The sequence below is a fragment of the Falco cherrug genome, chromosome Z (assembly GCF_023634085.1).
Source record: "Falco cherrug isolate bFalChe1 chromosome Z, bFalChe1.pri, whole genome shotgun sequence".
NCBI lineage: Eukaryota > Metazoa > Chordata > Aves > Falconiformes > Falconidae > Falco > Falco cherrug.
The window spans coordinates 25236131-25261974 of record NC_073720.1 but is presented as its reverse complement, the minus strand read 5'-3'; the positions used below and the strand labels follow the sequence as shown (position 1 = coordinate 25261974).

Below are 25844 nucleotides of genomic sequence, written 5' to 3'. Positions count from 1 at the left end.
GCAGAACGGCAGTGCTGCCAAGAGGCCTGTATGCCAGACATCATGTGGGCACATGCCTGGCAAAAGGCTGGACCACGTGAGCAGCCTCTCACCCAGAAACCTGCCTGTGCCCAGCCACTTCTCACCTTTCCCGGCACGGACTGTCACTCCCAAACTCTGCAGGCAAAGCTGCCCCATGGGTGTTCCCTCACCTGCTTCAGGAGAAAAATGCTTCATGAGCTGCAGCTGCTTAATGGTGCTGCCCAGCAGGCACACAGCTGGCAGCTCCCGACAACATAGGCCAGAGCACTCACCGTGGCTAAAATGGCCGGACAAGACAGGTGGAGGAGAGTAGCCTTCCCACTGGCACAGTTAGGGCTAAATGAGGACAGTGGCCAGATGCTGACTGGAAGCTCTGGGCTGTGTGCTTTGGTATTCGACCAGCTCAGCCCCCTGCGTGGCCCTTTAATACCACCTGCTGCACTGAAGGGCCTGATCCCGTATCAGCGCTCTAGCAAGCGCATCACCTCGTGGGCGTTGGTTAGCACCAAGTGGGATTATGGAGCATTTTGCTGAATCAGGCTAACCACTAACAGCAGACTAAAACGATTTGTGAACCTGGGCATTTGCACTGTGAAACAGTACATTTTTTTATGCAGTGTCTTCTTAAGTCAACAATCTTTAAGTACGTTAGGGATTGGACAACTTGTTGCCAACAGCACAGACCAGTCAGATTTGAGCTACAGCGTAGTTTGTCAGGCTAACATAAAAACCTGGTCTGCCTTTCTTTAAGGAAAGAAAAAAAAAAAAAAAAAAAGGCACTATGAATGGTTCCTACTGCAATGCCAAGAATAATATCGAGAGGAAATGTACTCAAGTGAGTCTGGAAACCATTTTACCCAGGAATGAAATATAATTGGGTGTTTTTCTTAATGGAGCACTAAGCTACATTAGCAAAAGCGATGTGCCTTCACCAACATGTAAGCATATATAAAAGCCTGTTTTCAGAGGAGGGAAAAGCCATTTTTAAAGCTATCTTGGAAATGTTAAATAGACCACATTTGTAGCAATTAATTCGTAACATTTTTCGTCTTATTTCTTCCAGAATGTATGTGTTCCTAGAACCAGCTGACAGAAAGACACAGAACAGCCCTAAAGATACCTATACACACACTTTCACCACAAGAGGTGTTAAATTTGCAAGCTGCCGGAGCAGTTCACCCCTGACAGCGGGCAGCCTCCTCCACACGGGGAAGCGCGGCAGGTTGGATGAGTTGCTCTAGAGGTAATAACCTGCTCACAGCCACCACCTTCCAGCAGGAGGGCAGGCAGGAGCAAGCTCACCAGCTGCCCTGGTAGCAGCAAGACGACAGAATCCCAGGGGTATCTCCTGCACTTGCACATTGTAGCCACGTGCACAAGAAGCCCACTATTTCGAGACTACAGAGAGCTGCAGCGCGTGCGACAGCCCCCTGCTCTGCACAGGCATCAGGTTGCATGCAGCGGTTTCACAGCCCCACCACTGCTGCTTGGCCAGAAGGGCTGACCACTTGTGTTTGCAGCCCACCTGCAACCTTAGGCACTGGAGGAAAAGCCAATCGCTGTGGCAGGTTTCCACGCTGTAGCTGAGGTAGGTAGCTTAAGGCTTCCTGTGCGTTCAGCAGACACATTTTCAGGATTCAACTCACTTTGCTATTTTAGGTATCTACTTTAAGGAGATGAATCACACCTAGCTCCCACCTTTCTCCACTAGGCAGAGAAGCAGCTCTGACTACTTCAGATGCAGAGAGCTACAGTTATTCAAACTGATCCCACCCTGGGCGTTATTAACTGCCCAGCTCCAAAACTCAGGCACATAAAATGCACCGGTAAAAGAATGGGCAAGTCTGAGTTGTCAGGCCAGGGATGACATCTTCCCCATAAAGGAGTCTGGTTTTGAATTCACCTTGGACAAGAATAAGGAAGCGTATGGCTATGCAGCCTCACTGGTGTGCATGACTGCAGACAGTGTTTGCTGTGATCTCTAGTCCCGTTGTCCTCTGCCGTCCAGTGAATGAAGTTACTTGGCCATCAGTTTGTTAAAATTTTGCTGTCAGACAGCGCAAGGCTCGCGTCTATTAAGATTAGAAAACCTGTGCTTCCCCACTCCCTCCTTCCCAAAAGCAGCTGCGGTGAAAGAAAAGATTAATACTGAAGAGCTGTGAATAGAATTTAAAATCTGACCTCATGGGTAGGCTAAGTTGTTCCAGTTTCTTGTTCTAGCAGTCAGTCATTTTTATTTCTTTTTTTTTTTCTTTTTTATGGCCAAAATAAACATTTTCACAAGGAAAAAGAAGAATGTTCAAAAAACCTGACATAACTTCCATAAAAAACACTACCAAAACTCCACTAAAAATCCAAAATTTTAATCTTGGAACAACCACCTTTTTACAAAGAGATCTGAAAGACTGAGTGTACATATTCACAAAAGCAACAAACTAAGGCATATTCTCCATAGCTGTGTTTATGAATTAAAAACTTTGAGAAGTCATGTGACACTATCTCATTTAAACCTTGTCAAGATACAGTCAATAAAAATTTTAAAATGTTTGACTTACTTTTACATGTAGTTGACTGTTGGTTTACACAATTACCAAGAGTATGAGCTAGATTAATTTCAAATCACTGAAACAAATACTCTGGTAAAAGCATGAAGCTTAAACATTATTTTAAAGTACTCATTAGAAATGCAAAATTTCAATTATAATTAAGAAATGTTAAAGACACTACATTCCTTATATATCAAGCCTGAATGTATCTTTTTTGTACAGTATGCACATAATTGTCTTTATAAATACGAAATAATTTATCTATAAATATCTCAAACATGACTAGTAGCTGAAGGGAAGCTGAAAAACTATTTCAATTTGGCCTGAAAAATTTAAAAAACTTAACAGTCATCCCATACATACAGAACTCCGATAGCTCTATCCCAAGGGCTGCCATTTTGGCCAATATCCTTTGACTCATTCTCTTCACACCCACTCATGAAGCACCTGCCAGTACATTGCCAGTAAAGAATTATGGCATCTCTCCTGTAATGGAATAGTCTCTAGAACTAGCAAGGCTGCTGCTAGAGAAAACTTAATGAGACATAAGTACCTTAATTAAACAGAAGAAATATGTGCTGTAATGTGTTACAGTTAGCAGAGATAAAAGAACTCTTGAACTAGACTGTCAAACAACAAAAATATGGATGTTCTTTATTTAAGTTTTCGAATGAACTCTATAGTGTTTATAAAAAATAAGACAAAACTATTACGAGACATCTGTGACAAATTCCAAAGCCTACATCAGCTTTCTTATAAGCCCCCTAATCAGTTCCTTTAAATCCAGAGCCACAGTACGTTTGTTAGTCAAGTCTCTTGTCCTGACAGGAGCTCATCAAACCTCTCCATCTCACGACCAGCCTTTTGTGATTTTGACTTAACGGTTTCATGGCATGTGATACTGTCCTGTGCACAGGTTCAGCCTGTTTAACACAGGACTCATACCAAGTACATGTTAAATGTCAGTATGGTACATCATTGTACTCCCCACAGCACACACACTTTTCAACAACCCTCCTTGAAGTACAACACAAGTTTTCAAAAATACAGCCTTAAAACACAAAACCAAGAAGTGTTAATAGAAGTAAAATTTTAAAAAAGTTTTAACTTCTTCTCATTGCTTTTCATTCCTCAGCTGCCATGAATCACAGAATTGTCAATGTTGGATGGGACTCTGGAGATTATCTAGTCCAACCAGCTGCTAAAGTAGTTCTCCTAGAGTGGGTTGCACAGAATCACACCCAGGCAGATTTTGAATGTCTCCAGAGAAGGATACCCTGCAACCTCTCTGGGCAGCCTGTTCCAGTGCTCGCTCACCCTCACAGTAAAGAAGTTCTTCCTTATATTTAGATGGAACTTCCTGTGTTGCAGTTTGTGCCCGTTGCCCCTTGTCCTGTTGCTGGGCTCTACTGAAAAGAGCCTGGCCCCAGCCTCTTGACACTCACCCTTAAGATACTTGGAAAGATCCAATTTTCTCCAGGCTAAACAGGCCCAACTCCCCCAGCCTTTCCTCAGAAGGGAGGTGCTCCAGCCACCTCACCATCTCTGTAGCCCTTGCTGGACCCTCTCCAGTAGTTCCCTGTCTCTCTTGAACTGGGAAGCCCACCACCAGCCTCACCAGGGCAGAGCAGAGGGGGAGGATCACCTCCCCGGACCTGCTGGCCATGCTTCTCCTAATGCCCCCCAGGATCCCACTGGCCTTCTTGGCCACCAGGGCACACTGCTGGCTCATGGGCACCTTGCTGTGCTCCAGCACTCCCAGGTCCTTCTCCGCAGAGCTGCCTTCCAGCAGGTCAGCCCCAGCCTGTGCGGGTGTGTGGGGTTGTCCCTCCCCAGGTGCAGGACCCTACACTTGCCTCTGCTGAACTTCATCAGGTTCCTCTCTGCCCGATTCTCTGGCCTGTCCAGGTCTCACTGAACGGCAGCACAGCCTATTGGGTATCAAGGAAGGGCAACATTTCATTCTTTTCCTAGTCTTTTCACCAATTTTGCAACTGGACTTTGTAATTTTCAGACAGACACAAGAGCACACCCACTCACATGTTGTAACATGATTACAGCAAAATCAAAAGCCACAAAATAAAATAATGGTGAGCATTCCATAAGTGGAATTTTAACTTTTGGTCAACATTTCTGCTAGGCTAAAGGCAAAAATATGCTATATAAAATCACTTTAACAACTGCAGAAAAAAACCTCTTGTTTAATTTAGCCTCAGCTTCATGTGTGGTCAGCCTGAACTATGCAATTTCCTAAAAGAACAATTATATAGTAGATTGTAAAGCTAAATTTCTTCCCTACTTGTATTCATTAGCAGCTTCTCCCCTTGCAAAACAACATTCATGTGAAAAAATTTACTGTGGCACTCAGAACAGTTGAAGGCAAACACACGTGTACGAGCAACAAAAGCTGTCAAGGTGACAAACGATTCAATGGACTGCTTTCTTCGCCACCTGCAGCAAGCTTGAGTGTTGTTAGCTTTCGAGGGGGGTGCTGAGGACTCTTACGAAGGTTGTCGTCCATCTGCAGAGAAATAATGAGAGCCGAATCTGGCACACAGTAGAATATAGATTATACAATTAGCCTATCTGTCAAGGCTGCCATCATTAATGCTGATTTGTAGTGGTTTGGGGAAGGGGGGGGGGGCAGGGGGGGCAGTATTTTTTACCCTGTTATTTCAGTCCCAGCCAAAACTGATACTTTGGTTCCTTTCCACTCCTGAACACTTTTTCCACTCCTAAATACATGCTTGTGTTAGAGCTGCTATTCATTCCATTAGCATATGTTACATCAAACCCAGGGCAAACAGATGTGCTTCTCCTCAATCGTTTCACCAAGATTGCTAAAGAAAGCAACACTGGACCTTCTTCTAAGAGGTCAAAGTTTCAATTTGGTATAATAGCCAAATGCTGCTAGAAAGCATATAAGTCAAACTGCTAACATCAATGGATGCTTTTGCATGTTCGTTCAGCAACTTGCAAGAACAAACCTTTTTCAAATTAAGAATGTTCTGGAGGCACTGGGTGAATTCAGGATAATTACAGATTTCAAAAAGTATTTAATAAAGAACTTGTTGTAAGCCCTTTTCAAAGACAGGTTAAAATTAAGCTCTGAATATAAAGATTTTATATTTTCATAGCAAATCAATCTAATACTCTGTGCATAATGTGCTATCAAAGAGTCTAGTTACTACAGAATAAACAGTCACAGAAGACAGCACAGGGGAGATCTCCAGAGGCTGTCTAGTCCATCCCATTTCCTCAAGGTAGGACCAGCTTTACCTAAATCATGCCTGACAAATATATGTGCAACCCATTCTTTAAAACTTCCACAGCCACACTTCAAAACCACAAAGAGGAGATACAATCAATACATAATGCTACAAAAGCTGATCATAGTCAATGATCTATTTCATACACTAATCTTTTTTTCAGGAAGAAATGCCTTCCAACCTTCAGGTTAAAAGTCCTCTGTCTGCATCAGAAGACTAATTCTCCCCAAGTGTTTTTCACACAGGTTGATAGGTGCTGAATGAGTGCTTTAGAAACAAAAAAAACCCCAAAGAAATAAAAGCTAGATGTAGAACAAGCAGGACAAAGTGTGACTGTAGGTTAGGGACTACAGCATTCAGCTGGGAACAAGGAGAGCTGGCAATCAGTCTTAACTTGCAAGACCATTTCCGAGTTTTGATCAAAACATTTGCCTCCTCCTTTGCTGAAATGTACACTTGCAGAAAGACACCCTTCTTTTGTTGATATGTGTGCTTGCAAGACAATGTTCTTTGGATTGTAATAAAAATACTTTTAAAGTACAAGGCTTCATTAATTATTCCTTTCAAACGACATATTCTTCCTGCCTCTTACACAAAGTAACTCTCTAGAAAAAAGCAATTAAAGTGTCCATTGTACAGTTGCAGTTGACATGCAAGAATATCTGTGAACAAGTAACCACAATGAAGCAGGAAAATTAGAGACTGAAGCAAAAGTAACCTTTTCAATCAAGTTGGATTCTTTATTTACAAGCTGTGTGAGTTTCTGCAGATTAGCATCTGCTGTATCCTGTCCAGCCGGAGAATGGCCTGGAGAGTGAAGGCAGAAAGATGAAGAGTGAAAAGGTATTTACAAAAGCTTTGAAACCCTTAAAAAATAAACCCACATTGGAGAAAAAGTTCATGCGCTATTTTTATCTGAAGAAGAATTTAAGTGGAAAAGCCATTCCATGTGAAAAAACCACAAGTACTAAGCATGAGCCATAGCACAGATACAGGTGCATTTTGCCAATGCTTGTCAAAGTTTAAAACTGAGTATTAACCCTTGCTTTTAATTTTCAGTCCCTCCTGCACAACTCTGGAAGTTTCTCTACCTCATTTCCCCACAGAAGCTCTAGCATAAACTACGTAAAATCCAATTCTGCCTTGGTTCACAGGTGGAATCCTGGAGTCCTAATTCAAACAAGACTACACATGACAAAAAGGGGAAAAGAAACACAGCTTACCTAAGACAGTTAACCTGAAGTAGCAAGTCAAAATATCATCACAGAATCGACACAGATTGGGAAGCTGCTTCAAATGCTCTTGTAATTGTACTCTGGGGAAGCACACTTTATAAATTGGTGCAAGGAAACCAAACACAAAGGCATCCAAGGTGGTAGGACTGAAAAGAGTGACAAAACAAAAGCGACTGAGGTAAGACGTTAAGACCTCTACAACTCAACCATTTTCTGTATATGTCAAACATAACTCAGGACAGGAGACAGTCAGCTCTTCTGGTATTCTATCTTTTCATATCAATCTGGTAAATGCTTTGTACAGATTGATTTCAATGCCTCTGAACAAGAGACATGCTGGCAAGCTGAAACAGTAACTTCAGCATTCAAAGGCAGCCATGCTGTCATGTACACTGACAAACAAGCCACTCTGAAACACATTTCTGACACCACAAAAGCCAAGCTGTATACCAGGGGACCAGGCTCCTCTCTCATGAAGTGGTCCAACTTCAGTGGCTGAAGAAACAGATCATCCTTTTTAAGCCCTGTGGGTGCTTTGCTGTTGGCAGTACCTGCTTCCTGCTCTGTGCACATACCACAGGAAGAGGAGTATTCCTGGACCAACATCCTCCTCCCATGAAGGTAGTGGTAACACCTCAGGCTTAAAGCATTTCTTCTATGTATGAGCACAGGAGGTGACATTCACTGGCTAGAAAAGCATTCTGTAGCGCTACACTAATTCATCAGGCACCCCACATTTTCTTAGCAGCTGTGGGCAGCATCCACTTGTCTGTGGAAAACACAAGGTAAGGAAGACATCACATTGCCTTAGTCTAAAGATCTCATTTGTGCCCTGTTTGCTCATTCAGATTTATCTGAAAAGCACAAGTGTGAGACATGAAACTACTGTGCAGCACTTTTAACCTGCTCTGGCAGGTTAGAAAAAAAATTAAAATTACATGTAAAGTGTTCACAGAGTCATGTGGCATCTGTTTTATCAGTCATTAAAAAAAAAAATAAAAAGAAGTCACACTCACGTATCCCCAAAGAAAAACTGAGATGTTCCCAATCTCTTCGACAGGAGATTTAGGCACTCCTTGGCATCCCTGTATATCTGATGAGACACAAGACTGTCTGAGAGCCCTAGGTGTAGCAAAGCTAGTAGCACAGCATTGTTCATCGTCTGACAGTGTGCTAGGCTGTTTCAGTTCTTGCCTTCAAAAGCATCAACTTACAAATTCTTTACTACAGAACACACACCTGTGCTTCTACTTCAGTGAGACTGTAGAGTGGAGGCCCTCCTCTGGTCAGCAAGATCCTGTTCAGCGCTTCCCTGGACATCCTTCCAGGCAGATACAAACTCAGTGGGAAGGCAATCCTTGAGGCAAACCATGGCTTTGTCACACTGCAGTAATTTTCAGCCTCAACCCAAAAAGTGTGCAGCTGTATCAACACAAGGGAAAATATGACTGGAATTTAAGTAAGAATAGCATGTATCTCTTAAAAGTTTGATGCGTATGATCTCCGTCAGAGAAGCAGAAGCACCAGGAATTACTGTAATTTAAGGCAATCAGGCTCCATAAAGGATTATACTAACCCTTTGACAGTAGGAGTGTATAATTAAGGTAACAGCTACCTTCCACCCAAAGAAAACCAAGAAAGATAATACATAGACCCATACACATGTGCCTAAAATTATATACATGCTCATGTTTATATATGTATATACATACACACACACTCATACACACACCATACATAGAAAATATATGACAAAAAAGTGGCAGACTTACAGGATCAGGGTGAACTCTCTAGAATTTTTCTATTTTGGTTTATATCAATCTTAAAATAAAAGATACGATGAAATAATGAATTTGAAACCTAGGGGGTCAGCTGAAGACACTAGCCTATGATACCATCCCATCTGAGTATTTTTTCCTGTGCAAACTGAAGGCAAAGTCATTTAGCAGATCCAATGTCTGGGGATTTTTATACCTCTAACGTACTTAGACTAAACTGGTGAGGGCTTGTGGCCTTGTGCTACTTAGAACTGAAAAATGAAACTACTGATGGATATCTTAATTTCTCAAAAGTTCTAAATGAACAGTTCAAAAGGCTTCCACAGTTGCGCACCACACATCAGACATAGCACATCTTACTCAAAGCTTTTTCAAAAGAGTCAAATGAAACAAAAAAACAGCTACAATAAGCTTTTTCAGGATACTGTTTCCCAAAAAAGGATTAAAAACCCCAACATTCACAGGTGCCCTTTTAAAATGTGTTTCATAAATTCATCACTATTACTTCACACCTCACAAACACGCACTTCTTTCCTTTTCAAAAGCTGCTAGGCAGTTATTTCCAAAATTGCACTAACAAAGCCAATACATTCCAGCCAGGACTACAGCTGACAGACTTCAATGTCTCTCATGCTGGGCACCTCTTGTAGCATTCCCTTCCAAAAACTCTGACCATTTTGAAGTATTTCTCAGTATTTACCAGAGCAGGAAGCAGCTTCTCTTCAAGTAGTGCAATATATGCCAGTGTATCAGCTCCTTGTTTTGCAGACAATTCATAATCAGCATTATATTTCTATGAATTAAAAAAAAACAAACCAAAAAACAAAACATGACAACATACTACAGTGTTCCACAGAACTTTCCAGAAAGATCACCAACACAACCTAAAGTTGCTTCAAACTAAACAGCTATCAGGTTAGTACTGTAACAACACTTTTTAGGACAGAAAGCACACGCTCACTAGAATTTCTTTACTTCTTCAGTCCAGCCATGTCAAACCTCCTTGCATCTCTCTTTTTCCACCTTCCCATTCCTAGATTTTTGGGCCCTCGTATTTTCAAAATAACTCATGTTTTCTTCCCATTGCTTTCCAAGCAAGTATCCAGAGATACAGTGGCAATTTTTCAGTACTTGGGGATGTAGCAAACCCCTGGCAAGTCCCCATCTTTATTTTTGAAGAAGCATCTGGCATTTAAGTTGCTGTAAGCATTAAAAAAGGCAAGCCATCCCACTTTTTGCTTTTAATAACCATTCTAAAAGCTCAGAAATTGGATGCTAACAACATAAGAGACCAAATGCACAGCTACCTAAATTAATGCAGTTACAGCTGACTGAGCTTTTAATTCTGACACAGGATCCTTTCAAGGTATCCTTTTGGGGGGGGCAGAGGAGATTCACTTCATTAATTTAGAAACAAAGGCTCAGTGCTGACCCTTAAACATCTGAAAAACAAGCGTATTATTGTTATACTTTAACTCAAAGAGGGTTTTTCTTCACCAACATTATGAAACTTCTGAAATTTAAAACAACTGTCTAAAATCCCATCTCAAATGCACAGTTGTAAGATCCTGTTTTTCTCCCCCTAAAGATTCAAAGTTTCAATAAGCCCTCTTGATTAGGCAGGAACTGAATTTCTAATGTAAAAGCAGAATAGTGGGCTGGAGGACCATCTTAGAAATAAAAGATGATGATGCCATGTTTCACTAGACATTTTTATTCTTTGTAAATAAAACATTAAAGAGATCTGCAAAAGACAAGCAAGAGTTGACTATGCAGTAATATGACGAGCATCAAGAAATGCTTGCAGACATTTTTATGCTACAAGCTACAGAAAACCTGCATATGTTAAAAACACTGTATGTATTATCCTTCAAAAAAGAGCACTTGGAGACAATTACCTATTAAAGCAGATAAAACCACAGACTTCCCAAACGCTGATATCCTAGGTCTCCAAAGCCATAATAATTTTAACATAATGATGTTAAAAGTGTTATAATTACAAGCAAAGGTGCTCAGTGAAAAACTGCTCAATTAAGACCAGTTAGTTGTCCTTGTCAATGAACAGTTTTCTTGTGCCTATTTTTAAATCTTCCACATAACTAACAATCAAATTTTCAAACAGTAATCTGTTACCCACCATTCTGCAATTCTCTGGCATACATGAAAAACAGGGAAACACCGGGTCTGAACTGAGTTCCAGATTTTCAGAAGCCTGTATCAATGTATATGGGGACATGCTGAGTCACTACAAGGCAGAGAAAACCAATCTTCTGAAAGAGCCCCACCTGTTTTCTTAAGAAGTTTAGTATTTTTGCTGGCTGAGAAATAACAATGTCTTCTGATATCAGGACTGGTACATCTCCTAGAAGGCATAAATAATAAAGTCAACAATTTATATGAATGAAATCTAACATAACTAGAAGGCAATCAGTCACTGCATCCACTTTTCCTTTTCTCCATAGCATGCTCTGATCTTCCTAAACATATACACATAAAATAAGCTTTACATAGCAGTGCAGTTCCACTACACTCACAAATATGTTTAGTGTATTGTGGCCTTCACCGACAGCAATACACAAAATCAGGCCCACATCAAATCAGACTGAAGGCAACATTTTCTGCTAGATATCTGATACTTCGAGAACCAGCCTATTTGTCTGGATTTCCCATGTTCATCTTAAGAAAAAAATTCCCATCCAGTCCAACTGCCCTCCCAACCCATTCACCTCTGGGCCTCTCCTTTCTTGTACTCTAATTTTTCCCAGCCCTTCCCCTCTAAATCCATTTTAACCACCTGTTTCCCCTAGCCTTGCTACAACCACTGCCCAAGCTACCACTGCATACCCATCAACTTTTCCAGCACCAAGTATGTCACTTCTGCCTAACATGATTGTGCTGCTAAATACGATTAAAGTATCGATTATCAGTAACACTTACTATTTCAAATTTATTCTTTTTTTTTTTTTTAATGGATTTAATGTATTTTGGCTATAACAAGTCAGAGAACTTTTGGCAAGTACACCCTGCTAGTTTTGGTACTTTCTGCTAACAGAAAACAATAGACCGAAAAATAAAGAGTCAAAGGTGCAACTTCTGCATGGATACAGTAAAGCCTAAGCTGACGATGTGTATGTGTAAATGACAGTACTTTAACAATGCAGTGATTTTACCTCTCGGGAACACACCAAGACAGTAACTTAAATGCCAAGCAAACAAGTAAGAATAAGCAGAAGTATCCAACATGAAGCAGTCCTCTGTGATACGTTAGTTTCAACTTCTCTGGCAACTAAGCTGTTAGCTGCCTTTTCTGAGTGCGAAACACTTAAGACTTACTTTCACTAGGCCATCACTTTAAGACTGCCTGACAGAAACGAGGTATGTATTGGCACCAGTGCTTTGTCAACTCTGCTGCTTCAGCCATACACATTTAAACGAAGTATCTTTTGAGACACCTTATTTATGTCCTCCATTATTTTACTCCCACAAATTCATCACACTTAATCTTGTACAGGCATTCACTGATGTATTGTGAAAGCAGGTAGCCTTCACTGGGCTGGTTACACTCATGGACATAAAACCCAAGCAAACCCAGGAAAAATGCAGAAACTGGAACCTTAATTTATAACGTGGCTATGATTAAAAGAACAAAAACCGCAACGATGGTACCTTTCGGAGCTCTCCAAGAGTTATTTATAGTATTCACTGTCAGGGGAGCACCAGAAAATTTGGCGTAAGCCTGCAATAAAGATTGTGGGGAAACAAATCCAGCCGCTGCGTAAGTGGAAGACGGCACTTTTAGAAGTTTCAAGCAGCTGCGGGCACTGAAGATCGACTAAAAGCAAACGCGCCTACCCCGCGTTGGCCTTCAGCCGCTCTCTGGCGCCCTGCTGCGCTCCCGGGCAGCGCCGCCCGCTCAGGCCGCGGCCAGGCAGCCCCGGGAAGGCGCGACGCCCTCGGGCAGGGCCGCAGCCGGGCCCGGCCCCGCGGGGACGGAGGCAGCGGCCCGCGGCGAGGCGGCTCCCTCGGGGGCAAGCGCCGGGGGCCGCCCCGCCCCGCCAGGCCGCGCCGCGGGCCCCGCCGCCGCGGCCCCCCTCGCCCGGCCCAGCGCGGCGGCTGCGGCGGGCCCCTCGCCCTGCACAGCCCGGCCTCGGGGCGGCGAGGGCGGGTGCGCCCTGCGGCGGCGGCGCCTCGCCCGCAGGGGGAAGAGCCCGCGGCCGGCCGTGCAAGCAAGCCCCGGGGCGCCGTCCCGCCGTCCCTTCCTCCCTCCCTCCCGGGGCGGCGGCGGCCGCCGGCCGTTACCATGACGGTTAGCGACTCCGGGTGCAGGGACGGCAGTCCCCAATCGCCTCCCCAGCAGCTCAGCTCCATGGGGGCTGCCATCTTGTCCGCCGCCCGCGCCGGCCCGGGAAGCGCGGCGCCGCTGTCCCTCGCACGGCGGCGCCCGAGCGCCCCCGGCCGGGCCGCGGGGAGGCAGAAGGCGGCGGGGGCGTGCGCGCCTGAGGGCACCGGCGCGGGGGCGGGCCCTGCCCCGGGCACCGGCGCCGAGGCCGGGGGGCCGCGGGCTGGGGAAGGGCCGTCGCGGCCCGGAGCTGCCGCCCCGTGAGGAAACGCTGCCCGGCCTGAGGCGCCGCCGCTTTGCTCGTGGCACACGGCAGCGTAACGCCTCGCTGCACCCTGCTCCCAGCCGTGACTTTCGACAGGAGAATAAAATGCGGCTTTCGACCAAACGTGAGGCGCAGTCGTCAGCAATTTGTCCTTAAAAATAAGGAACTCTGATCATATGGTACCGGTTTTGTCCAGGTTATAATAACAGCCTATTCAGCGGTTGGTTTTTTTTTACTGTGGATTTTTAAAGGCATCTAGTTGTCAGCCGTTTCATTTCAGTGTTCGTGCAGACACACCACTGCACATCTAAGTACTATGTCAAGTAAAATGTTTCCATCCTTCCCACACAAGCCCAAAATATCACACGATGACTTCAAAAAAACCCTGCACTGACCACCCTTACTCAGGTCCTCCATGCGCAAAGGGATGAGGAAAGCTTCATCTGTCCCGTCCCATTCCTGCCCCTGCCCCCACCATCCCCACTTTAAGGTCTCCATGAAATTTGTGGCAGAAAGTGTCACAATAAAAATCTATGACACTGATCTGAGATCGTTCTGCTCTGTTTAGAAGGAGCATGGGAGAAGCAGCACGTATTCATACTTCTCAGAAAAATGAACAACTGGCAAAGTTTGCATAGGAGTTTTTTTGTTTTATTTTGTTGTTTATTTGGGTTTTTTTAAATGGCTGCATTACATTTCTGCCTGTGAGAAGGTATTTGAGGTACATGTTCTTAAGGACACCTTTCTTCTCTTCCTCCATACTGGGAACAGCTAACCTATAGCCAGTCTGTCCACGTCCTTCACTTTGACCTGCTCATTGAGATGTGCGGAGGCAAGGGTGGCTCCTAACAGCTGTGGTCCCAAACATCGCTTTCTGTGAGAAGGATGAGCCAGCTTATGGCTTTTCCTAAGGCAGGCTGCAAGAAGGCTTAGGAGGTAAATAGGAGAGTAAACTTTCTTTGCAATGCCTTAGGGCCCAGTTGATCTCTCTGCTGTTGGGAGTCCAGAGCAAAGATGGAAAAAAGGCCATCTGCATCTTTCCTCCCCCATCCAAAAGCTCTTCAGGAACTTTTTCCTCTTGGGTGCCTGAGTGGAATTCCTATTAGTGTAAATGAAAAGTAAATAGGTGCACTGAGAATGGATATATGCCTTGACTTGAAAAAGTGGGACTTCAATTTCTGTTTCTGAAAAGCAAAACTTCTTCCGAATCTTGTGTTTGAAATTTTATGTTTTACAAAATTTTTAGGAGAATGTGGCAGGTTCAAAGCCGGGAGTGTCAAAGTAAATACAGAAGGATGTGGTTTAAAGCCAGTATTTCCCTTGCATTAAGACTCCTATATCTTAATTGCCCATGAATCCCGATTTTTAATCATCCTTATAATTACATAAAAACAGTTAGTCTCCTGATGCATATTAGGAGCAAAATATGAAAGCTGAATGGAGCAGCAGAGATTCCTTGCTACTTCCCCTACCCCATTACTTGGCATTTGAACAAGTCACGGACAGTTCTGTAAAGCAAAATCTGTAATGTTGCCAGCTTCTCTGTATTCGATATGCTTAGAATTGTATTGATTTGTGTAAAGTCAGCAGGATACATATTTTAATGGTTGAGGTTTACTTGCAGATTCTATATAAAAATATTACACTCATATATTTCTGTAAGAAACTTCCTTACAAAATGTTATTGGCTTTATGAAAAGTTTCTTGAAAACACAATGCCCAATAACCAAGTTTTGGTTCTTACCGAAGACATTAACTTCCAGTAAATTAAGGTGGAGTTTGTACTTCAGAGAATACACAAAAGTGAAAAGGTAATAGCTGGTATTCCATTGTTGTTATTGAAAATTATGATTCAAAGGTCAAATAGCCCCTTCCAGACAGCAGATAAACATTATACTTTGTGAAAATCCCTTAAAGAAGGTTGAGCTTGAGCACAAAATCCCCTTCAGTCTGTAACATACTCCAATAATAAAACTCAGCATAGAAACGAAAACTGGAAAAACTGTAGTGACCTTTATGTGTTCTGGCTAAGTTCATCTAAACATGGACTTAAGCTTCTGTTTATATACACTGTGAACTGGTTCCCTGTTAGATTGTATTGTGCAGCATGCTCTGTTTGCCAAATACTTCTTCCATGTGCATTCTTGGTGAATAAGCATGGAAAATAAGCAGATGTAAGAGCAAGAACAGGATACGGCCCTCACAAATCTAACTAACAAGTAGTAGTGCTACAAGTGCTACAAACAAGATCCTCTTCCCATAGACTCAATTGGCATCAGTGCAAGAGAATCCTCTGTAGTTGAATCAAATGAAAAATGGTAACTTAAACTATCTAATAATATATTTTAAAGAATAAAATTTTTCAAGAAAACTTTCTGTATGTTTTGATAAACTCAAATAAATTGCATAATAAATGGTTGCTAATAATTGATGTTCCCTTACATGAAAGCAAAACTTTACTGTAATTTTATCCCTTTTTTTTTTTTCCGTCTGCTATAGTCACTAAATACTTTAATACGGCATTGTGATGATTTTGCAGACCTTCATGATGGTTTTGTGCCAGGCATTTAGGCCTGTGTTTTCAAAGAATGCTCTTTGGTGATGAGGGCTTCTCCTTAACAGATATCAGAGCAGCATCAGTGCTGTTGTAGGTCCACATATCAGCCTCTGCTGCACCTGTGCTACCTCCATTGTTTAGGCTGGGGATGAGTTCTGGACGCAGACTCCTTTCTAGGGAGCTTGTGGCACTGTAAGTCCCTCCTTCTTTTGCTCCACATACTTGCCTTCCTGCCCTACCCCTACCCCCATTCAGCCTCCCTCTTTCTCCCTGCTTCATAGCACTCTGTTCTGCTTCTCTGTTTTTCTCACTCCGCTGTGCAGCTATCTGCCAGCCCACTGACACCATGACACCCTGTCACTTCCACTGCAAGGGCAAAGATGGTGGGAGTGAGGCTGAGGCATTTCTTATTGTAGGGAGATGTATACAGAAGAGCAGTGGGGCGAGAAGGAGGAGTAGCACTGTGCTGGGACACATTGCATAAGGGGTAGCAGCCTCCAGCCTGGTGGTGGGCAGAGGAAGAAATGAGCACCTGAATAAGCAAGGAAGTAGGGTGTGTTACAGGGGATATACCACCTGGGGAGGGCAACTAAAGGGCACGTGCATGCAGGCTAGCTGAGGGTATTTGAAAAGCCCACTGCTCCGGGATCGGAGAGGAGCCCATGGCCGCGCCCTGTGGGGTGGCAGAGCGGCTTGGGCAGACGCTTTGCAGCGTGCTCCTTTGCAGTGTGCTCTGTAGGGTGCTGTGTCTTGCCTCGCACACAAAGAGGCCCCCTGGGGCTGCTCTCTGGTGCTTGTTAGCTGTATATGCCAAACCTGATGTGGCTGAATATTAATCCATACTACTTTTCACACTTAACATAAAATTTCCCTGTTATTGTTGCCCTTCTTTTTATGATGTAAATAGTATCAGTCAACTCCAGCTATTCCAACTGGGTAGCAAGCTGTGAGGGGCCCACCACAGCTTCCTGGCTTTCTTCTGATGTGACAGAGGTTAGTCTGCAGGGCTGAGGCACACAGAGGGGCACAGGACAGAGGGCCATGCAGCAGGTTGGAAAGCCCACCACGTGCTGTCAACTCCTGGGTGGAAGAAGCACCTTGCAGCTCTTCTGCTGCCACAGGGTCCAGTGGAAGACCCCTTCCCTTGTGAGCCAGAAGGGGGGGGGGGGGGGGGCGGGGGGTTGCTACCTGATGGTGGTTTGACATGGGCATGGATGAAACTGCTTGCACAGCTGCTTAGCCCCAAAGGGGCTTGCTCACTAGCTCCCTTTCTCCTGTGCTTTCTTAACACTAGCAATGTAGAAACAAGAAGTTTCTGGAAGAGAAACAATGGGATAATGACATCCTGGTGGCACACACAATACTGGAAATTGTGGTAGTTGAAAGCAGAAGTTTTTTTAAAAACTGACTTTGGTTAAGTCATCAGGTTTCAGGGTTTTTAAGACTTTTTCAGTAGCCTCAATCCGGTCAGTTTGAGCTCTCCCAATGCTCCTGAGCTCTCTAAATGAAATCGAGGAGCAGATGCTACCTTCCTCACTTTGCCAGTCAGTGTCTTCTAGAAACCCAGTTTGGCCCAGTCTGCAACCTGCACAACCCCTTTTGGTGACACTCTTCAGTTAGAAGTGGACGAGCTAAATTCCTACCAAGGCCAAGCCTAGACACCCCCATACCTCTAGAACTCAATGCCATTCAACAAGATTCCGTTTCCAGAGCTCCTCAGAGGGCAAGACCCCCCTGCCGGGATCCCGGCAGGTGTTGATTTTGCTGGACCTCGGCAAGGTCCCCGGCTCTGCTGCGCCCCCCGCCCACAGCTCCCGGCGCGGGCCCCGACGGGTCGGTCCCGCCTGGCCCACCCCGCGGCCCGGCCGCCCCCGCCGCGGCCCCCCGCCCCCAGGGCCCGGGGCAGCCCCGGCCAATGGCCTGCGCCTGCCGCCGTCCCTCCCCGGTCCCGGGGCCACCCCGTTAAACGGCGGGACTCGGAGCGGAGCGGCGCGCTGTCCGCCGCCGCTCAGCCGCTGCCTACCCGCAGCCGCCATGGGGTGCGAGCGCCGCGCCGCCCTGTTGCTCCTGCCGCTCGCCCTGCAGCTGTGCCCGGGCCGTGCCGCGCCGCCCGCCCCCCGAGGTAAGGACCCCCGCCGCCCCCGCTTCCCTTGGCTTAGCAAGCCGGCCTTTCCCCTCCTTCATTCGAGACGGCTTTGGGCGCGCAGCGCCCCGTCCCCTCGGCCGGGGACCGTGTGCTGGCGGGGGGCGGGCCGCGGGGTCGCCCGCTCCGCAGGTGCGAGGGGAGCGAAGCGGGCGGGGTGCGGGGGGCGCCCCCCAGCCGCCCCGCCGTCGGGCAGCCCCGGCCCCGCGGCCGCCCCCAGCCGTGCTGTGCCCCGCCGGGCTGGCGGCGGGGGCCGGCGGAGGTGGCGGTGGCAGCCGCGCCGTCCCCGCTGCAGTAGGCGAGGGGCGGTCCGGCTTCACGGGGGCGCGGGTAGGTGTGCTGGGCGTCTGCGGAGCGCTTGTGCAGTTGCAGGCTCTTGTAAATGAGAAGTGAATTGCTACGCTGTGAAAGAAAACTCGTTGGGAAAACGGTACCTCATGAAGTTCATAGGAAAACGCGTACCTTGTGAATGCAGCGTTACTTGGGCGCTGTTACGCACAGTGTCCGGAGCCGCTTTAGAGCATGCATGAAGTGAGCGGTGCCGCTCTCCGGGAGCAGCCTGGGGCTGGAACCAGCTCAGCTGTCGAGTGCAGTTAATTACGTTAGTTCATTACAGAGTGAGTAATTTAGAGTCATTGAATCTTTTAGGTTGGAAAAGACCCTTAAGATCATCAAGTCCAACCGTTAACCTAACACTGCCAAGTTCAGCATGTCCTGAAGTGCCACATCTACATGTCCTTTAACCTCCAGGGATGGTGACTCAACCATCCGATTCCCGACCACTTCATTGAAGAAATTTTTTCTAATATCCAATCTAAACCTCCCCTGGCACAACTGGAGGCTGTTTCCTCTTGTTCCTCTTGTTTCCTCTTGTTGCTTCTTACCTGGGAGAAGAGACTGACCCCCATCTGCCTACAGCCTCCTGTCAGGCAGTTGTAGGGAGCAATAAGGTCCCCCCAGAGCATCCTCCTCTCCAGGCTGAACAGCCCCAGTTCCCTCAGCTGTTCTTCATAAAACTTGTGCTCCAGACCCTTCACCAGCTCCATTGCCCTTCTCTGGACACACTCCAGCACCTCAGTGTCTTTATTGTAGTGAGGGACCCAAAACCTAACACAGTATTCAAGGTGCGGCCTCACCAGTGCCCAGTACAAGGGGATGATTGCTTGGTGCCGCTCCAGGAGCCTTAAAGCTGCTCCTGGTTCCTTTACATTTTTAATCCCATCTGTTGTCTCACAGGTTGATGTTTGACATTTTAATTGGTTATTCCTTAGCTAAGTGAAGCAGATCTAAAAGACAGCAAATCAGATTAATTTAGCTACATTTCCAAAAACCTGTATTGAAGTCCTTCTTGATGTAAAAACATTTCAGCAAATTGGCATATTAGAGAAGTGGGGTATTGCCATATTTTAAAAAATAGAGGCAGATTTCCAGCTTGCTGGGGGCAGTGGCCAGTGAAATACCCCACTCTCAACATGTGAAGTTTTCACCTTCTTACAGTAAATCAGAGATTACTGCAGTGGGGCTAGGGTTTCACTGCAGGTGTCTAAGCCATCATTAATTACCTTGAAAGTGCCCAACAGGAGTGGAGCAGTGTATACATTTACAGCTATTGTGGTTAGCTGTGACCAGAGAATAGCCTTGGAGGGTCTCGAAAAGCTGGTGTGTTACAGCAGCAGAATTCAGGGAAAGAAACTGTCTTTTATTTTGAGCTACATCCTTTTCTGTGCCACTAATTTCACTTCCCCATACCACCTCCTCTTAGGGTTTCCTGTTGTGTCTTCTAGCTCCCATCTGAACAGCCAGCCTTCCCCAGAGAGTGGTTTGCCACTGTCTCAAGGTGTAGCTGGCCCTTTCTTAGCATTTTTGTAATGCTAAGGTCCCTTCTAAAAACCACAGAAAGCAGGGAGGGGAGAGAATTCCTGGTCTGTCCCATGAGTGGGCTTGGTTTGACCCAGTGGGTATGTATGCTCGCATTCAGACACATGCCCCAGTCCTCACTCTCACTGCACGGATTGAAAGCAGCTGCTTGTGCTTTTTGGCTTCAGCAGTCCTTTTCTATCCATTTGTTTTCAAGTCTGCCTTTCTGGGGAGAGGAACAAAAGTAGGAGATTCTTCTGAAACCTGAAATCCTTGTGGGTCTTTTTTGTCTTGCTCCTTCCAAACAAGCAATTTCTCTCTAAGGTCTAAAAGCTGTCTCTCCCTGCCAGCGCTACTAAGGATGTAAAATGAATTTTCATAACCTGATTGCTCTTCTGCAAGCCACTGTTTGCTAGCATGTGTGTAATCCATGCTAAAGGGTGGATCCAGTCATGTATTGTATCTACATGCTGCTCAGCAAAGATATCCAAAGAGAGGGTTTGAAAACATGGTGCTGAAGGATCTAGCTGGTGCCAAAGGATCTGGTTGAGGCAGTGTGCTTTATAGAACACAACTGCCAAACCAATTTGAGCATTCACTTAAATATGCAAATTTCAAAATTTTTAAGAAATGTTTTCTGTAAGGTTAGACAGAGGTTTGCCAGTGTTTAGTCATTATTTTTATAGTATTTCTCCTGTATTTCTGAGCGTTTGACTCTAGCAGAGATGAATTAGTCTTACAGGAATTGATATAAAATCAGACAATAGACCTAGAAGAACTGGACAAAATGTACAGCTGTATGTTCTGCTGTCAGAGACTTAAGTGCTGTATTGCAGTGCTCCAGCTGAGAAGACAGCTGTATTTTATGCATTATTATTACCAGCAAAATGCTGCTGTACGGGGCAGTGAGTCACATTTCAGTCTCTTGCTTGAGCAATTGCTTTGCTCCCTGTGCACTAAATATGCTAGGTACCCAGCCTTTTGCTTCTGCTGTCTGGGTCACTGGTTTCAGTGGTAGCAGTGGTTGTCCTGGGGTGCTGTAAATCTGAACTGAATGAAAGAGAAGTCCTTTGACCAGGTCCATCTCAGATATGTGTTTCTTAGCTGTATTATAAGTGCATGCAAATCAAGGGCCTAATTCTTTTTGTGTGGCTGCTGAAAACTCTCAGTGGAGTTGTGGAATCCTTGCACCCAATACAAGTATAGACTTAAGCAATGATTTGTATTTGAACGGTTTCATGAGATGAAGGGAAAAATCTCTTAATTTTTCTTTTTTGGAAATGACATGAGTGTCTAGATGAATAGATGCTCCAGAATGAACAATGGAAGCAGCACAAACCCAGGCTCCAATGTAAGGGAACAGGGTTTCCCACGTGGCTGTGGATAGGTCTGTGTGCCCCTGTGACTGTCCTCTGAGTGCTCTTCAGTATCCTCCTGCTTGTAGCGTATGGGAGCACTGGATCAGTAGGATGGCCCTGTCTCCTTAATCGGCAATGTCAGCTTTGGGGTCATGCTGGGTAGAAAAGACCCATATGTAAAGGTCCACTTTTTTTTGGCCCTGAGAAACTAAATGCAGTGGTACAACCAGGGGCTTGACTCAAGGTAATGTGCAAGGTGCTGTCATGTGCCTTTGCTGTCTGCCTGGTGTTAAGGCTTCTCTCTGGTGGCAGCTCTACAGCATTGTGCTGATATGGGAGAAAAATATGACCCTGCTATGGTAGGCTTATGGACCGGCAGTGGTATGCAATGGCTAAATATGCCCTTATGCTTAAATAACACTTGTGCATCGTCATTTATCAAACTTTATTGGAAGGGTATGATGTATGTACTGCTTTAATAGCAGTGGGTTGAAATATGAGATTATCTGGAAGCCTAGTGGGGTAGTTTTTTGAATTTGGAGACATCATGGATTTAGGAACATTGAGGAAAAGCCCAGTTTGTTGTTTCAGTGCCATAAAGGGGGTAGCTCACATACATGCAAGTATAATGTTTGCTCTTTGCTGATGCATTGTGCAAAATTTGAAACAGCTTTCACTGTGCCTTCAGGGTTATTTTTTTTTTCAGGTCTGTCTTTCTCTTTTTATTTGTACCAGAAGGGGAAGATGAGTCTTATTCATATAATATATCTTCTGAGAAACCAGTGAAGTGAGAAGGAGGTTAGGAACATCATATTGCTTACCTGGCTTTTTAGCATTTTAATTGGTGCTCTGCAAATGCCATGATTCTTAGGATAAGTACACTTATCTGTCTGGAAATCTGTCTGAAATTTTTCATGCTGGATCCTGAGTCTAATTGAAATGTGGACACAAGCACTTGAATTCATGAAAGCAGAAGTAGGTTAGAAAGCTTTCCTTTGAGGTGTGTCTTCAGAAGTGAAAAATTTTAGAGATCTAAGTGAAAAAATTTTGAGTACTTCAATTTGAAGACTAGGTATTTCTGTTAGTAACTTAAAAAAAAAAAAGTTGCTAAAAGTTGATCAGTTGCAACAAAATCTATATGATATTTTGATAGAGTCATGGAATAGTTCTGATTGGAAGGGACCTTTAAATATCACCTAGTCCAACCCACTTGCCATAGATAGGGACATCTTTCACTGCTTCAAGTTCCTTAAGGTGTCCCTACCAATGCCGGAGGGTTGGACTAGATGATCTTTAAAGGTTATCATATTATTAATTTCTGATTTCATATTATTTTTTGGGGGTAGGACAATTTGGGTTCATTTTAAAGTATCTGTGTGGAAATAGTGAAGAGTGTACAGTCTCCCATGGGTGGCTTCAGACTACATTCTTCTTTGGTCATTATTAAATTGCAGTTGAAACTTCCTTATTTTTCAGTTTTTGATCTTCTTCCATATTCCAACAAGAGAGTGGTAATGAGCTTCTTGCAACAGGCACTTGGTGATCCTACGCTGAATGAAGTGTACTTGCTCTTGACATTCAAACTGCAGCCAAAGAGCACAGCCACCATATTTGGCCTGTATTCGTCAGCTGACAACAGCAAGTATTTTGAATTCACGGTAATGGGACGGATGAATAAAGGTGAGTTGTTTGGAGTATGTAGGGGAAAACTAGTGTTGGATCTGTAGTTACTGGTGTGTCACAGATGGATGTTGAAAACCGTGTGATTAACCTTTGTGCTTGAGTCATTCCTGTTGCATGCTGTCACCACTGAGACCCCCCACCCCACCCCTCAAAAAATAGAAGTGTTGATTACATACCCCCTCACTCCCCTTCTCTCTCCATACTCTTACGGGATGCTGCTTGCTGCTGGCCAGGGGAAACTGACCTGACAGCTGGTACCTCCACACTGCTGTGGCACTTGCTCTGAGCAATGCTAAGGAGAAAAAAGGTGGAGTATGGAAAAAGGAATCAATTTGGTCGTGTCGTCCCCCCCCCCTCCCTTGGGACAATCGCTGGTTCTTATTACTCAGGAATGTGAGGGACTCACGCACATACTGCCTCATGCATATGAAAGGCAGGTTCTTGTTCTGCTGACCCTGGAGGTTAGATGTGACTATGCAAGACAAACATTCCTAGCATTTACAGGATCTTCTGGGCAAATTAAAGTGTTTGTTCTCCATTTATTGAAATTAGTTAAGCAGGAGTCAGAGTAGGAACTTCACCAGACTTTTAGAGATTGAGAGCTTTCATTGCTTTCTAGACCACATCCAGGATACACTGCAAGTTTAAGGTTCAGTAAAAAAATGTTGATTTATGTAAATTATTGCTGCTTCTTGACTTCACCACTGCTATGATAATTTGCTGCTGCAAATGTGGTAGTTGGGCAGCTGAGTCCAATATATTGAGAAAATCTACTAGGACAGAGAGCTGTGTTCCAAATGGTTTGCTCATGTTCTGGCTTGTTGTGGTATACCCGACAGTAAAATATTCATAACACCTAAATGCTTTTAAAGCACAGGTATTAATTACTGGGCAATTGCTCAACTTGTTTTGGTTACACCAACGTACTTTTGGAGGCAAATAGCATCCATGGGTTTCTTAGCCTTTTTGAATGGTTCCTTTATGGAACAAACAGCAGTAAGTGCATAAAAGTGATGTAATTTAACAATCCTGTGAAGCAGTATATATTACTGACAGAATTAGTAGTTTCACTGAAAATCTGTTCCTTGAACGATACAGGTGAAGCATTTACTCTCATGGACATCAGTGCAGAATATCCTAGCAGCAAACATATAATGCAGGGGATTGGATGGGTTAAATCTTATTCAGGAGGTGGAGGCGTTGGTTCAGAAAAATCTCCCTTTGAAAGTCTACTCTAGTTCACCAGATGGATGTTTGGCTTTGGCTGAGGAAGGAATACTTGATCCTTCTTCCAAGCCAGAATGTGCTTTGTCCTGAAACCATTCTGGCAGGGTCCATTCCGGGCCGTGCCATCATCTATCTCCTCTTTCTTTCTCTAGCTTACTGCTGTGTTTGGTCATTCTGAATGCAGGGCCCAGATCCAAAGACCTTGCTTTCATATGACCAGGCGTGCACAATACTCACATAAGTAAAATGGTTTCAGTGTACTCAAGTCTTGCCAGATCTTTGAGTTTGCCAAGAAATACTACCTTTTAGCAAGTTACTGGTGACCTCCTGCACCTTTGCGGAAATCTCTGCTCTGGCAGTGTTTTGACATAGACAGCAGTGAAAACATTCCTGATATTAATCACAGCTGCTGAGACTTTAGCAGAGGCATAGACTTTAAAGATGGAGAGATACCCTGCCCTGTTCCTGCTGCTATAAATCTGGATTCTTTCAACCAATAGGCTGAATGGTTGGAAATGGTTTCCAACTGGAAAAATGGTCGTTCACATCTACCCAGTAACTCAGAAGGTCACCAACAAACAGAGATATCACAGCATCAAAGAGGATACGTTAATAGGGGAGAGACGGGAAGATAATTTGTTAAATGAATAGAAATTGAATGAGTTCAGTAGGTTTTATTAGCTCTGAAGCGAAAAAGAGTTTTCCCCTCCACTATACCCACAATTTCTAGTTGACCTTATTGTGTTTCTTGAAGTTCAGAGTATTTGGGAACTCGCACCTGATGCAACAGTACCAGTCCTCTGTGAACTTCAAACAAATGTTCACAAGAGCCAGCACTTAACTGTTTAGGCTCCCGGCATCTGTGCATTTTCACTCCTCAATGCATGTAACTGTTATCATGAGGAAATAAGGGACATGAAGGCTAGTGATTAGTGGGATCCTTGAAACAAGGTGTGTGGTATTGTAGCATATTTACATGCTGTCTAGATGCACTCAGCTCATTGCTTCTGCAGATATGCATTTGGAGAGCCAGGGGGAGATTTTGTGGAGAGAACTAGCTAGCTGGTCAAAGAGATTTAGCTTGCAGATCCTAGCTCAGCCATGCAATTTCCTTAGGAAAGAAACATTTTTTCACTATTATGCAGTGAGTAAGAGTTTTTGTTTGTCTGCTGTTGTGGTTTTTGATGGTGCTTTTTACTTCTTAAAACGAGAATTTGTTGTGTGAATTATCAAGTCATTCACTAATGCCTTAAAAAAGGGTTAAGAAGGGCTTAGTCATCTTGAGGGGTGGAGTATGTCTTTTCTGCATTCTGTTTTGGTTTTACTTGCTTTTTGTTACAGAGAAATGCAGGTTATTGGCTTTGAATCATACTTCCTTTGGTTTCTCTAATGATACATTTGGATACACTGTCAGATAGCTTTACTGAATGCGATACGTATCACTAAAACTGGTTTTTTTAGCTGTGCATTTCTGCTACAGTGTATTTCTAGGTCTATCAGATACCTACCTGCCAAGTGCTGACTGCAGGCTGTGTGCTATACCCTTTGCCACTTGCATTTTGGTGC

General features: G+C 44.5%; 2 protein-coding genes and 2 long non-coding RNA genes across 8 annotated transcripts in view; 1 reads left to right on the top strand and 3 right to left on the bottom strand.

The window, feature by feature from the left end:
- Positions 1-2363: 2363 nt before the first annotated feature.
- Positions 2364-25844, bottom strand: part of LOC129734720 (uncharacterized) — a 121443-nt gene continuing 97962 nt past the window's right edge. The window contains exon 2 of the long non-coding RNA XR_008730238.1: positions 2364-4222. This is a non-coding gene — a long non-coding RNA (uncharacterized LOC129734720). The remainder of the gene's footprint in view (positions 4223-25844) is intronic.
- Positions 3196-13323, bottom strand: MTX3 (metaxin 3). 5 transcript variants are annotated; one of them, XM_055699187.1, is made up of 9 exons: positions 13149-13323; positions 12516-12585; positions 11135-11211; positions 9550-9642; positions 8311-8493; positions 8088-8164; positions 7060-7217; positions 6555-6643; positions 3196-5114 (listed from the first exon to the last, which is right to left on the bottom strand). In XM_055699187.1, the coding sequence occupies exons 1-9, from the start codon at positions 13227-13229 to the stop codon at positions 5040-5042; spliced, it is 903 nt and encodes a 300-aa protein (XP_055555162.1). In that variant the 5' UTR covers positions 13230-13323; the 3' UTR covers positions 3196-5039. The 5 variants fall into 5 exon arrangements, with proteins under 5 accessions (XP_055555162.1, XP_055555161.1, XP_055555163.1 ...); XM_055699186.1 differs by having other exon boundaries at positions 3196-5088; positions 13149-13321; XM_055699188.1 differs by lacking the exon at positions 6555-6643 and having other exon boundaries at positions 13149-13322.
- On the bottom strand, positions 14089-18953 carry LOC129734721 (uncharacterized). Its single transcript, XR_008730239.1, has 2 exons — positions 18616-18953; positions 14089-14552 (listed from the first exon to the last, which is right to left on the bottom strand). It is a non-coding gene; the product is annotated as an uncharacterized LOC129734721 (long non-coding RNA).
- THBS4 (thrombospondin 4) overlaps positions 17988-25844 on the top strand; it is a 45632-nt gene continuing 37775 nt past the window's right edge. The window contains exons 1-2 of the mRNA XM_055699179.1: positions 17988-18132; positions 22845-23048. Of these exons, the coding sequence (XP_055555154.1) occupies positions 18045-18132; positions 22845-23048 (292 nt within the window). The 5' untranslated portion in view covers positions 17988-18044. The remainder of the gene's footprint in view (positions 18133-22844; positions 23049-25844) is intronic.